Here is a 15,741-nt window from a genome sequence, read left to right on the forward strand (position 1 = left end):
AGGGATAGTCCAACCTGCCAATTCCAGCATTGAATTCAATACACTTTCTACATCCTCTCCTCCCAACACTACACACTATACTACACATCATGTCGAAGAACCGGGTTCCTATGATGCTGGGTCTCGCTGCGGTGGGCGCAGGCGGATACTACCTGTACTCTGCCGGCGGTAATCCATCAGCAGCAAAGCAGAAAATGAAGAGTATGTGCCCCGACAAATCCCTCCACATTGAACTGCCTCGGGGACAACAAGCTAACTCCCCTCTCAACTGTAGTCGACGCCGAAAAGGCACGCGAGAAGATCCCTGGCACAACCCCCCACGACCACGCCGAAAAGTTTGGCACCGATGTCGGCAAGGAAGCCGGGTCCAACATCGATGAAGCTGTAAGTTCGATTCTGTCCGTGGTGTCAAGCATCCGTCCTCGATACTCGCCCCACCAACCACATGAAATAATGTGACATACCATACTGAGTACTGACCATCCAATTCTAGATCACTAAGGCCCGTGCTGAAGTCCAGGAGGGCAAGGACAGGCTTGAAGAACTCCGCAATGAAGCAAAGAGCAAGTTCAATGCCAACCGGGAGAGGGTCAACAGCAGTATTGATCAGGTCGATCGCGAGGTCGAGCAAAAGGCTGCTGAAGCCAAGGGGGCTGTCTCGGGCTGGCTCGGTGGCAAGAAATAGGCTCTTTGAGCCCTTGAGCCTCGACAATTTAATGTTATGATTTATTTACGGCGCTGGTCGGTTCGAGAATATCACGATGAATTCCATGTCCATATCTATGAAACTTATGCGTGTTTCCTGCTGTAAATCCTATTGTAGTTGGGAGTTCATGTATGCCAAGTATTCAATGCGCCCGGTATTGGCTGGACTGCCCAGGGCGCGAGATGAAACTGTGTACTCCGTGTTGAGTTTCAATCCTTTCTTGATAGTAAGCGCCGGTTTGGAATTGATTCTCTACCGTATATTAGCATTGGCCATCTTATGCGCCCGAAGAAATGTCTAGGCGCTGAGCTTGGACGCAATGACATTCCAATGCCGGGGGTATTACCGTAGGGACGAGAATGCCTGGATTTGGAGCTCTGTTATATTTTATAGTCAATCCTTTTTTCTAGAATTTACTATATTAATACTTTTCTGTCCCTTTCCGACCGAGTCTCCTTATATTCCATACTTGAATTGAAGCTCTTATAGTTCCCGTTCACGCGTTGCCATTTAACCCGAAAAGGCTAGTGTGGGATTTTCGACGCGCTCTCGAACGCGTCTTCTCCTTTGCACCTTCTCTGACATCTCCCACTTCCCACTTTCCACTTTATTTCGGCACTTTCCCACATCTTGTTTGTTCTAATATCTCGGTATCTCTTACCTTGTCTATTATAATACATTTGTATTCATCGCCCTTGCTCCATTTATCCTCCCTCGACCGGCAAAAAATTTTCAGTAGTCGCGATGCCGCGCACTTCCCGGTCAGGCTGTGTCGCCCAGCCAGCCATTCAAGCATTCACTCGGGCAACCAAAGCCGGCATCACTCCGCAACTACCTGCAAAGAACATCACATCTCTTCCGGTCTCGCCTTCCAAGAAACGCAAGCTACAGGAACTCGAAAACTTCGACAACGGCAGCAGACAGGCGCCAATCGAGGAGGAAGGAACGCCCTCGAAAACTTTGCGACTGAATGAATTATCCGTCTCCTCACCACGCAGCGGCCACTATGTCTCGCCAAAGAAAGCTTCACCTGCGAAGACCCCAATTCGGACCCCGAGCCGACGGGCTGTCCCTGTCAAGAACGCACCTTCGACACCCGCGACCCCTTCGAAGCAACGAACCCTGAACTTCGAGAAGGTTATTCCGGTGCATGAGGAACCCCCAGCTATCGAGCGACCTGCGTTCTTCAACGATATTCTGAACCTTCACTCCTCATTTGTGCAGGCTTTTTCCATCCATATGGCACACAACGGCGCAAATTCTCCGGCCGACCTCCGAGAATTCCTTGGCAGCGTGACCCGCCTCTGGAATAAGCGCAAGGTGCAGATGAAGGATTTGCAGCGTCTTGTGTGGGTCTGGGAACAGAGTTCGAAAGCGAGACACATCTCGTATCGTCTGGCAAATTATGGACTCGGCAAAATCTGCATGGAGCGCACTGTGCAGATCAACGTGCAGCCTCCAGCTTTGCAGGACTCTTTCGAAGAAACTTTGGATTTGTTGTGGGAAAAGGCCCCGGAGGCCCTTCGGGGTGCCAATGAGGAAGTTCAAGCAACCCTGTTCATCGAGTCTCTCGGACTCTCCACAATTCATGAGTCGCTCACCCCTTTCACGGTTTTCCAGAAAGGCCAACAACGACTCCAGGATCTGAAGGGTGGTCTGCTCCGCTTGAAGGCCGAGAGAGAGCTCTCGAATTCAGCAGAGACGACCCCACTAGAGCGGACGGCAACTATCAGCCGTCGCCAGAGCCTGCTGGATCGCATTAAGAATAAGGAGCTACGACAGTCCAAGCTTCCCCCTCCACCTGCCAAGAAAGAGCTCGTGCGCCATGCAGCCGCCGATCGGGTAGAGGAGGTAGCTGGTGTTCTGGCTCTGTTGCGTCCTGCTGGGTATGTGGGTAATGGCATCAAAGCAATGCTTGCTGCCCAACGCAAGCCCTTCAAGCTCGATGTGATGGTCGAGCATGTCCGTGACTCGGTCCGCAGCGAGTTTCCTCGTGAGGAGGTAGAGATGTGTCTGGAGATTCTGTCGGATAAGAAGGTGGCTGGTGACTGGATCAGTATGGTTACTGTTGGCCAGATGAAGTCGGTCGTGTTGAAGTCTTGTAAAGACGTCTCTGCCAAAGACATTGGGGCGAGAGCTGCACAGCTGAAGGCTGACTGGGAGAAGTCTGCATCTTGTGTGCAGACTACTCTCTTGTGATTTACGTTTTTGGCGTGTTTTTTTTTTCATTGTTGGATACCTCGCATCCGCAGAGTTGTTCTCCTCGCGGTCTTGCATCAGCGCTCGATACCCTCCCTGTATTTTATTTATCATGTCTTTTTAGCATCGAACACTACCTTAGGTAGCACTTATGTAGCAATTAGGTCCTTGGACACCCAATCATAATACCATTAACTATCGAAATTATCTCCATTTAATCATCCTTTTAAATGTATTTTTAACCCCCTAGCAATACGTATAGATCCCGCCCACTTAACGCGCGACGCGTGCACGGACCACGCGAGCTCACACAGCGCGTCGAATTGGACTCGTCCAAACTACTTGATACCAGCATTTGCATTGTCTTTTTGCTGCATTTCTTTTCACATCAACCGACACCATGTCTTCCCGACCTGACTTGAAGGTATGATATGAGATATCCAATATACCTAAATCCATCAATGCAGCATCCACTAACTCAAACCCTGAATCAACACAGGTCGACGACGAAGTCGGCTTCATTGGTTTCTACCGTGGCCTCCCTACACCCGATAATAATGACACCATCCGCGTATTCGACCGAGGCGACTGGTACTCCTCGCACGGCGCCGACGCTGAATTCATCGCACGCACCGTCTACAAAACAACCTCTGTGCTGCGCAACCTAGGCCGCAGCGAAACAGGCGGCCTCCCTTCTGTCACAATGAGCGTTACAGTCTTCCGAAACTTCCTCCGCGAAGCCCTCTTCCGATTGAACAAGCGCGTCGAGATTTTCGCCTCGGCCGGCTCGGGCAAGAGCAACTGGAAGCTGGCAAAACAAGCTAGTCCCGGTAACCTGCAAGACGTGGAAGAAGAGCTCGGCAGCGTGGGCGCGCTGTCGATGGATTCTGCACCTATCATTCTCGCTGTAAAGATCTCCGCTCGTGCGGCCGAGGCCCGCAATGTCGGCGTGTGCTTTGCTGATGCGAGCGTGCGCGAGCTGGGCGTCAGTGAGTTCCTCGATAACGATATCTACTCCAATTTCGAGTCGTTGGTTATCCAGCTCGGTGTGAAAGAGTGTCTTGTGAGCATGGATGTGGCTCGTAAGGACGTCGAGCTGGCGAAGATCAGGGCTATCGCTGATAGCTGTGGGATTGCGATCTCTGAGAGGCCTGTTGCCGACTTCAGTGTCAAGGACATCGAGCAGGATCTTACAAGATTGTTGAGAGATGAGCGGTCCGCTGGTACTCTACCTCAGACGGAGCTGAAACTGGCTATGGGATCTGCGTCGGCGCTGATTAAGTATCTTAATGTCTTGACTGATCCTACGAACTTCGGACAGTATCAGCTCTACCAGCATGATCTGTCGCAGTATATGAAGCTTGATGCCTCGGCGCTCCGAGCGCTGAATCTTATGCCTGGTCCGCGGGACGGGGCTAAGAGTATGAGCTTGTTCGGTTTGCTGAATCACTGCAAGACGCCTGTGGGCAGTCGTTTGTTGGCACAGTGGTTGAAGCAGCCTCTGATGGATCTGGCTGCGATTGAGCAACGGCAGCAGCTGGTAGAGGCATTTGTTGTCAACACTGAGCTGCGTCAGACTATGCAGGAGGAGCATTTGCGTTCCATTCCAGATCTTTACCGCTTGGCCAAACGTTTCCAGCGGAAGCAGGCCAATTTGGAAGATGTTGTCAGAGCATATCAAGTTGCCATTCGTCTGCCTGGGTTTGTGAGCGCGCTCAGTGATGTGATGGACGAGCAATACCAGACCCCTCTAGAGGCGGAATACACATCCAAGCTCCGTGGTTACTCCGACAGCTTGGCCATGCTTGAGGAGATGGTTGAAACAACCGTGGATCTTGCTGCTCTAGAGAACCATGAATTCATTATCAAGCCCGAGTTCGATGATGGCTTGCGAATCATCAGAAAGAAGCTGGACAAACTACGATACGACATGGAAATGGAACACCGCCGAGTTTCAGATGATTTGAGACAAGACATGGATAAAAAGCTCTTTATGGAGAACCACCGTGTGCACGGTTGGTGCTTCCGTCTCACTCGAAATGAGGCAGGCTGCATTCGCAATAAGAGAGAGTATCAGGAGTGTTCGACACAGAAGAACGGTGTATACTTCACCACATCCAACATGCAGTCCCTTCGCCGAGAGCATGACCAACTGTCCTCCAACTACAACCGAACCCAGACCGGCCTGGTTAACGAGGTCGTCAATGTTGCCGCTTCCTACTGCCCGGTGTTGGAGCAACTCGCCGGCGTACTAGCACACCTCGATGTCATTGTGAGCTTTGCCCATGCTTCTATGCACTCACCTTCGGGATACGTTCGCCCAAAGATGCACCCCCGCGGGACTGGAAACACCGTTTTGAAGGAAGCTCGGCATCCTTGCATGGAGATGCAGGATGATATTTCCTTCATTACGAATGATGTTTCTTTGATTCGCGATGAATCATCTTTCCTCATCATCACCGGTCCCAACATGGGCGGTAAATCTACATACATCCGACAGATCGGTGTGATTGCACTCATGGCACAGACTGGCTGCTTCGTCCCTTGTACCGAGGCCGAGCTGACCATTTTCGACTGTATTCTTGCCCGAGTCGGTGCCAGCGACTCGCAGCTCAAGGGTGTATCGACATTCATGGCGGAAATGCTAGAAACATCCAACATCCTCAAGTCCGCCACCTCGGAGTCCCTGATTATCATCGACGAACTTGGCCGTGGAACTAGCACGTACGATGGCTTCGGCCTGGCCTGGGCTATCTCACAACACATTGTCACCGAGATCCGCTGCTTCGGCCTGTTCGCAACACACTTCCACGAGCTTACTGCCTTGGCAGACCGGTATCCCAAAGCCGTCAAGAACCTGCACGTCGTGGCATTCATTGGAAACGGCAATGAGGGCGAGAGTGAGGCTGAAACTGACGAAAAGAAAAAACGCCAAGTCACTCTTCTCTACCGTGTGGAGCCAGGAATCTGTGATCAGTCTTTCGGTATTCATGTCGCCGAGCTCGTGCGCTTCCCGGACAAGGTTGTCAACATGGCCCGTCAGAAGGCTGAGGAGCTTGAAGATTTCACCTCAGCAACAACTGAAGATGGGCAGGCACAGCCTCCTGCGCCATCGCTTGACAAATACTCCCAGGAAGAGGTGGAGGAGGGCAATGCGCTCCTCAAGGGAATGCTACTGAGATGGAAAGCAGCAACTGAGGGCAAAGACATGACAGCGGAACAGAAGCGACAGGTCATGCGTGATCTGGCTTTGGCTGATGAAAAATTACAAGCAAATAAGGTGTTCCAAGGTATCAAGGCTCTATAAGGATATGAGCTATTCATGGGATTTGGCGTTCATGGAAGGCATAGGTTTGAAAAGGCATTGTTGTATACTCATCTTTTACATGTTAAAGTAAACTAGAATTCCATTTTCTACTACAATCTCTTCTGCATTCTTCTTATAGTTCTCTTATACTAACCAACAGGTTGTCGATATGTATACACCTACCTACATCCTAATGCGGAGGCAGTCACGTGTAGGTCGGTCTAGACGATGAAACGCGGGATTAAGACGAAGTAACTTTATTACAAAATCCAAGTGATCATTCTTTTTTTTGTCTTCAATTCGTTCATTTGAGGCTTAAACTAACAGCAAAATTCCTAATACTGGACCTATACTATCGCTGTGCCTCCAATCCATCTTCGACCACCTACCTCATCTAGCTATGCGCGCAACCTAAACGCGGACGGCCTGAACCACCTCGATTCATGCACCCCTTTTCCGTTCTCACCCTTGGGATCTTCGTCGCGGGGTATATTACCGCCAGGTGGGACCTTGTTACCCGTCTATACGAATTGGCCATTTTCGCCTGGGACCACGGTGTCGTTGTATGTCTTCCATCGGCCATCGGACTTTAGCCCCTCCGTTTGCGACTTTACCAGCTCGATGCCAGCGCACATTGTATTTGCAACGTCGCTAATTTACCTTATTTAGACACGAACTGCGAAAGGGTTTTTGTTTCTCTCCGTGTTCTTTTTTCTCCTCGTTCTGCCGATCCATCATCTCGCGTCAAAGGAGGGCCAATTGGTGAGCAACACCCGAACCACTAAACCTTTTGGGCAGCGTGGCTTAGGAGTATTTGCTGACGGCTTGGTGGATATATAGCATCCGCGCCACGTGAATCTCGGCGTCTCTGCGCGCGAACAGTTGCGCCGTCGAGGTTCGTTCTGAGACTCAGGTGGAGGATGACAATATGCTTATGAGCGATGGACTGTTACGGGTATTCTGGCCATATGATCTCCCGCGATCCTCATCGCCGGGTGTGATTGTCGGATGGCGGAACTCGGAGCTCGATTTGTTTGTGCTCACGGTGCTGGAAGATGTCGAGGTAGGTGGTTGCAATTGTCTTGTCTACTCGTTCGATATAAGCTGATCGGCCTTGTGATTGAATAGCCTCGGAATGTCGACAATGCGCTCCGGGCGGGTATTCTCTTTCGAAACAGCCCTCACCCGACTGTACGCATCTTCACTCTCTGTGGACGCTCTCAGATGCATGTCCTCGGCTCGACCAACTCTCGCGAGGCCCCCACGTCTTTCAACCCTTCCCACCTTGATGTTACTACAATTTCATCTTCGAAGGTTCCTCGCATCTTTTGCCCACCAGAGGCGAATTTGTCTGTCCAGGTTGTCATGTACCACCGCCCGCACCCCACACGCATGGAATATATGTCGCTCGATCCGATTTCGCTGGCCTTGGGTGATAAAGCGACAAAGACGGAAATATGGGGCCCGTCATCAGATAAGATCGAATCGGAGGAAGAGAGTGACAAGGCTTTACCCAAGTTGTTGGTTGAGAAACTCAAGCTTCATACGGTCGTCAAGCACATCCCATCCCAAAAGGAGCAAGCCCTCCCGCTTATTATTAACCAAATCAATTGCGCCTATGAGATGGGGCAGCTCATGCATAAAAACAGCCATTTGATAGGAATTCGTGCGAAGAGAAGTATGAGCGTCGGAGAACGTGTCGTGGAATCGGCGACAACCATATGGGGGTTTATTGTCCTCTGCATTGCTCATGTCTTTTGGCAATGGCTCTGGCCTGTCGTCACCCGTGTCTTTGTCTTCGGGCTTGTATGCCACCGGTCTGTTGCGGAAGTTTTCTTGCAGGTTCTCGAGTGGCGCGCTCGGCCTGATGCTGCTGCTCTCAAGGATATCTCAGCAACAGCCCAACAGTTTGATATAAGATTGCAACAGTTCTGCTACTGGCCGATTCAATATGTCAAGCTTCGACAAAGAAAGGATAACTGGGAGAGTGTCACGACCAGTCATCCAGACTATATTCGGTTCTATAATAGTCTGTGGCTTGTCGCCAATGACGTGATCATTGGAATTGCGTTGGGATCCTACATTATTGACAATGCGAACTGGGTCGCATCGCAAATCAACACTGTCTTGACTGGCTGGACAGTGGAGGGGTTACAGCGCACTATTTCGTGGCTAATGGATTGGCCAGCCGGCCTGAAACTCAACAATGAGCTTGCTGCGTTCCTCGGTGACTTGTTCCTATGGGTCATTGAAAACTGGGCAGCTTGTATTGCCAATCTTCAACCTTACCTTCCTGCTGTCATCTACGTTGTTGGATGTTCAAGCTTCGCAGGAGCTAGTATGCCGATCGCTCTCTTCTCCGACCTTCTTTCGATCCTGACGGTACATATCTACTCTTTCTACATTGCCTCCGCTCGTATTTTCAACTGGCAACTCACCATCATCACTTCCCTTTTTCATCTTTTCCGCGGAAAGAAACGCAACGTCCTCCGCAACCGAATCGATTCATGTGACTACGACCTCGACCAGCTCCTCCTTGGCACTATCCTTTTCACAGTCCTATTCTTCCTACTACCTACTGTTGTGGTGTTCTACTTAACCTTTGCCTCAGCCCGGATGTTAATTATTTCAATGAAGGCAGCACTTGATACCTGTCTCGCGTTCTTAAATCATTTCCCGCTCTTCGCACTGATGCTCCGTGTGAAAGACTCACGACGGCTACCAGGAGGTATTCGATTCGAGCTTCGGAATGAACCATGCAAGAACGCAACGGAAAAGGACTCGTCTGCGCTGGTTTCTTACATCCACCTCGAGGTATGTTTCCATATTTAACCAAAATACCGCCTCAGAAAAGCTGACACAGGTCCCAGTCTATTCCCCTCTCTTTACGTGCAATGTTCGACCAGTACTTCCAGTTAGGCCACCGGCTCCGGAAACACTACCTTGCGCCTCGCGTCATCTTCTGCCTCATGACCGGTCGCTTTGTGCCACCTATCCACCGCCGCAGCCTCTATAGCATGCAGTACAGCATGCTACCTGCCCGTCGGGCCGGTATGGCCGATGTGTGGGCATTGCTCACACAACCGAAGAAAGGAAGTAGTGGTAGTAGTGGCTCCGGTTCTATGGGTGGAGGTATTGGATCCTTAAGTAACCCAGTACCCAAAGTCCCGGCGAACTACGGTCAAGGTGATCTTCGGAGACGGGGTCATCGCTGATATCAAATCTTGTTGTACTTAACGCCAATAATGTTATTATCCTAAGTTAATATTATTCTTAATATTTATTGTCTTGCCAGAATAAAGTCGGATGAGTAAAGACACTCACGGAGCAGAATAGAAATATCAATACATTCAGTTGAGAGATGAAATATATGTATGCAATGTACATAGAGCGATTTCCAGAGGGCCATGCCGTTGAACTCCTGTCCACAAACTTACATCTTGGAAAGACGATGTATACCCAGCGGCCCCGGGCACCTGGCGCGGCTCAATGCTGCAAATACAGCTTTTGTATCTGGTGTGCTACTTCCCTGGCACTGTACAGCGATGGGTGAAGTTTGGCATAGCCACTTTGCCATAGGCATGGCGTGGATCATCGTTGATTTCGTGAAGCTGGGTGTATGGATATGGAGTGCTCCAGGCATTCTTGAATCTTGAAAATCGGCATTGGGACTCACTCAAGATATAGCCAGACTGTGTAAATCAAACCACCAGTAGTTAAATAGTAGTACCCGAACTAAGGTGGAACCTCCAAGGCTCCAGGGCGTCCAGGGCCTGTAGGCTACTAGGCATCAATGACGAACCAGCAGGCACCCTAACCAACTTTTTGCATTCAATACTTTATGTTGCAGTCCCAGTCTGTATTCAGTACTATTTATAAGCCCTAGTCTCCCAATTTCTCACTCTCACTTTTCTCCTCTCCTCACTTCAATAAAGAAAGAACAAAACAACAACAAAATTACCACAAAAAAAGACGATCGATAATGACGGACACAAAGAAGACGAATCTGTCCTCGACAACACCAATGGCAGGATCAGCCTCGGCCTCAGCCTCAGGGACAGATACAAACGCAGACGAAACTATGCGCCTTGCCATCGCCCGCTTCCGTAGCAGAATGGCCGCCGCAAACCAAAAGTTTCTCCAGGACCGCATCAATGAAATCGAAGCGAAAGGTCTAGCAACTGAAGAGGAGAAGCGCCGCCAGTTCTGCATGTGCAGATGGATGGATCTCGAATGGGACGATGACGGCCCCGAGACGCACGTGAGGCACAACGGGATCCGGATCCCACAGCAGACGTTAGTCAAAGACCTCGATATCCCTGCTATTCTTAACGCCCTGCCATCCCATAAACCGGCTGACGGCGTGATCCCGCCCCTGCTGCGCACAGAGGAGTGGCGGCAGATGTACCTCGACACAGTTCAGCGTGTGTGCCAGCAACAGGTGGACGCGATCGTCCCCGAAGACGAAGAGGATCTTGACGTCGCGTGCACTTACCACAAAGACCACAGACCGATGACTATCCCGCGGTGTGACGAGCTAGCCCTGTTCCTAAAGTATGCGCAGGAGGTGGTGGACATTGACTTCCGGCTCTTGGGCATTGCGCCGTTCACACCGACGTGGATGACTGGGATCCACAATAAGGAACTAGACAAACTTGATGAGGGACAAAGACGCGACAAGTTGGCGGATCCCCAGCTACTGAAGCACGAGCAAGAGGTCTTGCAGCAGCAGTTGGAAGATGAATCGTCGAATATGGAGCTGGAAGTGTGTATCGACGATGACCTAGATGTCAGGGCTGGCTTTATCACCGGCGTTGGATATAACCGGCTGTATGAATGCGATGAGTGGTATAGTGCGTACGTGTATTGCCGGCTGTGGACGGATGACGACGAGGACAATGGCAAGCACGAGGATGGAGACATCCAGGATGCTGCCAACATCCGGGACTGGGGGTGGCGGGTGGTTTTTTTTAGAGCTGATGTTTGCAACCCTACCACTCTATACGGCCGGAAGGCGCGCTTTGATTCTATTCCAGAATTCTTGGATTGGTACGCCAGCTGGCTGGACCATCTAGATGCACGGAGTTGGCTTTCTCTGCGGCGCCACGCTATAGGCTGTGAGACGGACTGCGAATCAGACTGTGAGTATCATTGAACATAGGTCTATTCGGAGTTTCCTTAGCCTACCAGCTTGCTCCCTTGTACTAGTAATCTTTACTTGCTCGGTGGGCTTAACAATATATAAAATACTATCCTCACTTCGGGCTCCCTTTCACCTAAATAAACGTGCTAGTACGACCGAGGAAGTTATCACCACTAATCATCCTACTGGGATACATAGCTGCTGAGCAAGAGGTATCTAAAACAACTTTATCATATCGAAATATTACATAGTATACATGGAAAATGCAGTGTCGCTGAAAAGAACAAATGGCGCCAAACGCAGGCTGCTCCTACAAGCATCCGCGAGTAAGAGGCATTCACAGAGCCAGATATCTCTGTTCAAGATTTCCTGAGGAATTCTGCGTCTGTTTCACTGCTGCCGCTCTTTCGGGCATCCTCCACCATGGTATCAATGCCCCGTTCCTTGAGAACTTTCTGCAAGCATTACGATACCTTTGTTAGACACATACGACTCGAGATATATATGTAGAGATATATAGAGGACATAGCACAAGGCATGACTCACATTCAAGCAACCCTTGTAGTCCTTAAATAATGCTTCGCAGTCGTTGGATGAAGTGTTGCCACGCAGATATTCTAGTTAGAATTAGCTGCTGCTTAGCCATATGATCAGAGAGCATCAATTCATACTTTCGCTATACCACTTGAGGAAGCAAGTGTCATATTTCCTGTGTAGATATGTTAGCTTTTGATTTGTAAAAGCCAGGTAAGTTCACTACAACTCACTCTTTGATATCGTTACATTCGGGGGCGATAGAAGCTGCCATATTGTATGTAATAGAATATTATTTATCAAATAATATCCCGTAGAATTTTGTACTCTTCTTGCTAGTTGAAACTTGGGTAGTTTATAGAAATGAGAGGAAAGAATGCGGTGACGCCTCGAAGATCTGCGGAAGTTCATACAAATATCGCCACTCTGGGTAGGCGGTCAGGGCGGGCCTACCATTTCTCCATTATTTTCTCGCCGCGACTTTTTTTTCGGGACCTTGGATCTTGATGTTACTGCTATACCGCGTTTCTCTCTGTCATTATTCCTTTTGCCAGATCCAGTGAACTGGAGCTCTGCTAGCCATCATGGACTCTGCAGAATTTTCCCCGTTCCAGGAAAAATTAACCTCCGCTCTGGTGCAGGTAACTCGAACCGTCGGACAGCTCTCGTCGGAAGATCTGAACTTCCATCGCACCTCTAGCGCAGAGTTTTCCGAATCGCTAGATGAACAAAGTGCGCGCATTATTGCGCTGACCTCCGCCGTTATCAAAGCTGCCACCGCCGGCACCGATGTGACAGGACCAACCCTTCACGATGAGGATTCCGTCGAAGACAATTGGCGTGGCGTGGTGGATGTGATTGACTCACTTTTGGAAAAGGCCGATGCCTGCTTGGATGAATTCACGGGAGTGATCAAGAAGCTCAGCCCTTCGCAGGAAGAACAGGCACCGATCAAGAGAACGCCCAACTTCCCGACGATTTACGACTACGGCCCGTCCAAGATCCCCAAGCCGCAATTGCTGTTTGATCGCAAACCGGATAACACTGATATGGGTCCGTTCAAGCCCCTTCTCAAGACTAAGCCTCATGCGATTGTGCCGTTGGAAAAGTGCTTGAAGACGAAGATGATTGATGGTGCAATTGGTTATCCTCACCCCTACGAGGCAGAGATTATTGCTTCCGAGTACCCGAAGTCGGTCCATCAGGTCGCTCATCCGATTGAGTATCTGCCTTTTGAGAGCACCACCGCTACTTTCGTCGATACTTTGGATGGAGTCAAGGAAATGCTGAAAGAGCTCAAGAAAGCGAAGGAAATCGCTATCGATTTGGAGCACCATGACGTGCACTCCTACCACGGTCTCGTCTCTTTGATGCAGATCAGCACCCGAGACAAGGATTGGGTTGTGGATACCTTGCAACCTTGGAGAGAAGAGCTACAGATGCTGAACGAAGTTTTTGCGGATCCAAAGATCTTGAAGGTCCTGCACGGTTCCACCATGGATATCATCTGGCTGCAACGTGACTTGGGCCTGTATGTGGTTGGCATGTTTGATACTTTCCATGCTGCATCTGCCTTAGGCTTCCCAAAGCGAAGCTTGAAGTTCCTACTGAGCAAGTTCGTTAACTTCGAGGCTGATAAGCGGTATCAGACGGCTGATTGGCGAGCTCGCCCACTTCCAACGCCCATGTTCGACTATGCGCGATCAGATACGCATTATCTTCTTTACATTTACGACCGCCTACGAAATGACCTAATCGATAACTCCACCGAAGAGGCCAGCCACATTGATTACGTTCACGAGCGATCTAAGCATGAAGCCCTGCAACGCTATGAACGCCCTGTTTACGATGCCGTCAATGGATACGGCCCTGGAGGCTGGTACGATCTGTTATGGCGCAATTCGGGCAACCTTTCCAAGGAGCAATTCGCTGTCTTCAAGGCTATCCACCAATGGCGCGATGAAGTAGCGCGCGATGAGGACGAGGGCTGGCAGTGTGTTTTCCCCAAGCACATGCTCTTCAAGCTTGCCACGCTCATGCCGCTTGATATGGGATCTTTATTCCGAACCCTATCACCTATGACTCCCATTACGAAGGAACGGTCACACGAGCTTTTGGAGGTTATCAAGCAAGCCAAGGCTGCCGGTGTTGATGGTCCAGAATGGCGCGATGTAGCACCCCCGAAACACCTCGCAAAGGTTCTAGAGGCTGCCATCACAGAAGGTGTCGATTTCCCCATTGCTGAACGCTACGAAACGTCTCAATTTTGGGGCAATGTCTTGGAAGCCAGGGAATCACCCCCTTCTCCAGCATATGCACTTGCCGCCAGCGCCGAAGCTCTCCGTCGTTCTCTTCCTCTGCCACCCATGCCAACAACCGTCTCCGAAACCAGTGAATACCTCGGCACCACAAAACAACCCGCTCCTGCCCCCGAGCCCACACCTACTCCAGCTCCCCAGGAGCCAGAGGAGAAGAAGTACTTCACTGTCAAAGACCTCGGCGGTCCCCGCAAACGAAAGGTCACTCCGATCAGCGACCTAGAGCAAGCTCTGGACCTCGCAGCCGATCTCGACGATACAAGCAATGACGCCGACTCCACGCAAAAGAAAAGCAAAAAGTCCCGCAAGGAGAAGAAAGCCAAGAAATCGCAATCCGGCTCCAGGTCCGAGAGCGAGGTTCCCTTCGACTATGGCACCGCCGATGCCGTCCTCAACGCACCGTCTGCTGCCACCGTCGCCCACCCTCGCAAAAAGGCTTTTAACCCGTACACCAAAGCGATGGAAGCCCCCTCAGGCGCGCGGAAGACCAAGCGGGAAACCCCCGGCAAGTCTCTTACGTTCCGCGATTAGACGGCTGGTCCGAAGACAAAAAAAAAAGCATTTACGAATGGTGTTTTGGATGGTTTTCCTCCTTTACTTTTATTTTTATTTTTTAGTTAGCATAGCGATACCCGTGCGTCAGTTGGAGGCTCTGGGATTCTACTTGTGTGTACATGTATAGAATATCAGGTTCTTCTCGACAGATATAAAATGTGTATATTTTTGTAAGTTAGATTAACATTCTCTTTGTATTCAGTCAAAAGAAAGTTTTGTCTTTGATATCAAGCCGTAGTAGGAACTGAGACAGTGTTTCACTGATATCCCACTGGTTGGCCAGAATTCCCAGGCCTCGATATTATATTTATAGAATCAATGGACAAGGAGAATGCATTAACTATTGGCTGTCCTCGTCGTTCTGGTCCAATGGCAAAGGGTCTCGGTATGTTGTACTCCATATGGAATAAGATTCAAAAGACGGCATGATGGCCCCCTCTGCATTGACCATTCCCCGCTGTATAAAAAAGAAATATAAAAAAAGAAAAAAAAACTAATAAATGCAAAGTTGTACTTTGTACACTTCAGATCTTCTTCGATAGGTCCTAAAACATAATAGCGCGACAAGCATTTAATGAGTTCAGCGAATAGGATAACTATAATATATGAATTGGAAATATAGTTAAAAGGTGTGGTTGACGAACTCATATATAATTGTAGTATGCAGCAATATATATTGAAGTACTCCGTAAGCAATAGTAAGAACCCGTGGACACATGCACATATTGCCGATCCCTGCTTGCAAGACTAGCTGATGAACATGGATTCGAAGGCGGAAGGATTCCCACCCGAGCGCGAATTAGCGGAAGCCCGGCTCAAACCGAGTCATGGGTGTGTACAAAGTAGTAGAGTACTCATTACAAGTTGGATTTTGATATGCAAGTAACCACGGTGATACACAGGGGCAAGTGATCTACGGAGCTTTGGCGTGTTTCATAGGATGCATATTGGCCCGTGTTGAATTGATCGGCCGTGATAT

General features: G+C 49.8%; 7 protein-coding genes across 7 annotated transcripts; 6 read left to right on the forward strand and 1 right to left on the reverse strand.

The window, feature by feature from the left end:
• Nucleotides 1-89: 89 nt before the first annotated feature.
• Nucleotides 90-685, forward strand: N7479_007730 (uncharacterized protein; the record flags this gene model as incomplete). The annotated part of the gene is made up of 3 exons (XM_057255424.1): nt 90-201; nt 275-384; nt 494-685. 3 exons carry the CDS (start codon nt 90-92, stop codon nt 683-685), a joined length of 414 nt encoding a protein of 137 aa, XP_057109286.1.
• A 765-nt stretch (nt 686-1,450) lies between these two features.
• On the forward strand, nt 1,451-2,905 carry N7479_007731 (DNA replication factor Cdt1 C-terminal domain-containing protein; the record flags this gene model as incomplete). The annotated part of the gene is made up of 1 exon (XM_057255425.1): nt 1,451-2,905. One exon carries the CDS (start codon nt 1,451-1,453, stop codon nt 2,903-2,905), a length of 1,455 nt encoding a protein of 484 aa, XP_057109287.1.
• A 400-nt stretch (nt 2,906-3,305) lies between these two features.
• Nucleotides 3,306-6,212, forward strand: N7479_007732 (mismatch repair ATPase MSH2; the record flags this gene model as incomplete). The annotated part of the gene is made up of 2 exons (XM_057255426.1): nt 3,306-3,329; nt 3,405-6,212. 2 exons carry the CDS (start codon nt 3,306-3,308, stop codon nt 6,210-6,212), a joined length of 2,832 nt encoding a protein of 943 aa, XP_057109288.1.
• A 928-nt stretch (nt 6,213-7,140) lies between these two features.
• On the forward strand, nt 7,141-9,427 carry N7479_007733 (phosphatidylinositol N-acetylglucosaminyltransferase; the record flags this gene model as incomplete). Its single annotated transcript, XM_057255427.1, has 3 exons — nt 7,141-7,275; nt 7,341-9,026; nt 9,083-9,427. 3 exons carry the CDS (start codon nt 7,141-7,143, stop codon nt 9,425-9,427), a joined length of 2,166 nt encoding a protein of 721 aa, XP_057109289.1.
• A 767-nt stretch (nt 9,428-10,194) lies between these two features.
• N7479_007734 (uncharacterized protein) lies at nt 10,195-11,367 on the forward strand (the record flags this gene model as incomplete). Its single annotated transcript, XM_057255428.1, has 1 exon — nt 10,195-11,367. The coding sequence occupies one exon, from the start codon at nt 10,195-10,197 to the stop codon at nt 11,365-11,367; it is 1,173 nt and encodes a 390-aa protein (XP_057109290.1).
• A 347-nt stretch (nt 11,368-11,714) lies between these two features.
• On the reverse strand, nt 11,715-12,163 carry N7479_007735 (uncharacterized protein; the record flags this gene model as incomplete). Its single annotated transcript, XM_057255429.1, has 4 exons — nt 11,715-11,810; nt 11,902-11,972; nt 12,027-12,064; nt 12,123-12,163. 4 exons carry the CDS (start codon nt 12,161-12,163, stop codon nt 11,715-11,717), a joined length of 246 nt encoding a protein of 81 aa, XP_057109291.1.
• A 310-nt stretch (nt 12,164-12,473) lies between these two features.
• On the forward strand, nt 12,474-14,738 carry N7479_007736 (exosome nuclease subunit RRP6; the record flags this gene model as incomplete). The annotated part of the gene is made up of 1 exon (XM_057255430.1): nt 12,474-14,738. The coding sequence occupies one exon, from the start codon at nt 12,474-12,476 to the stop codon at nt 14,736-14,738; it is 2,265 nt and encodes a 754-aa protein (XP_057109292.1).
• Nucleotides 14,739-15,741: the final 1,003 nt, after the last annotated feature.

The sequence above is a fragment of the Penicillium vulpinum genome, assembly GCF_028829585.1.
Source record: "Penicillium vulpinum strain IBT 29486 chromosome Unknown utg000003l_segment0_segment0, whole genome shotgun sequence".
Lineage (NCBI taxonomy): Eukaryota > Fungi > Ascomycota > Eurotiomycetes > Eurotiales > Aspergillaceae > Penicillium > Penicillium vulpinum.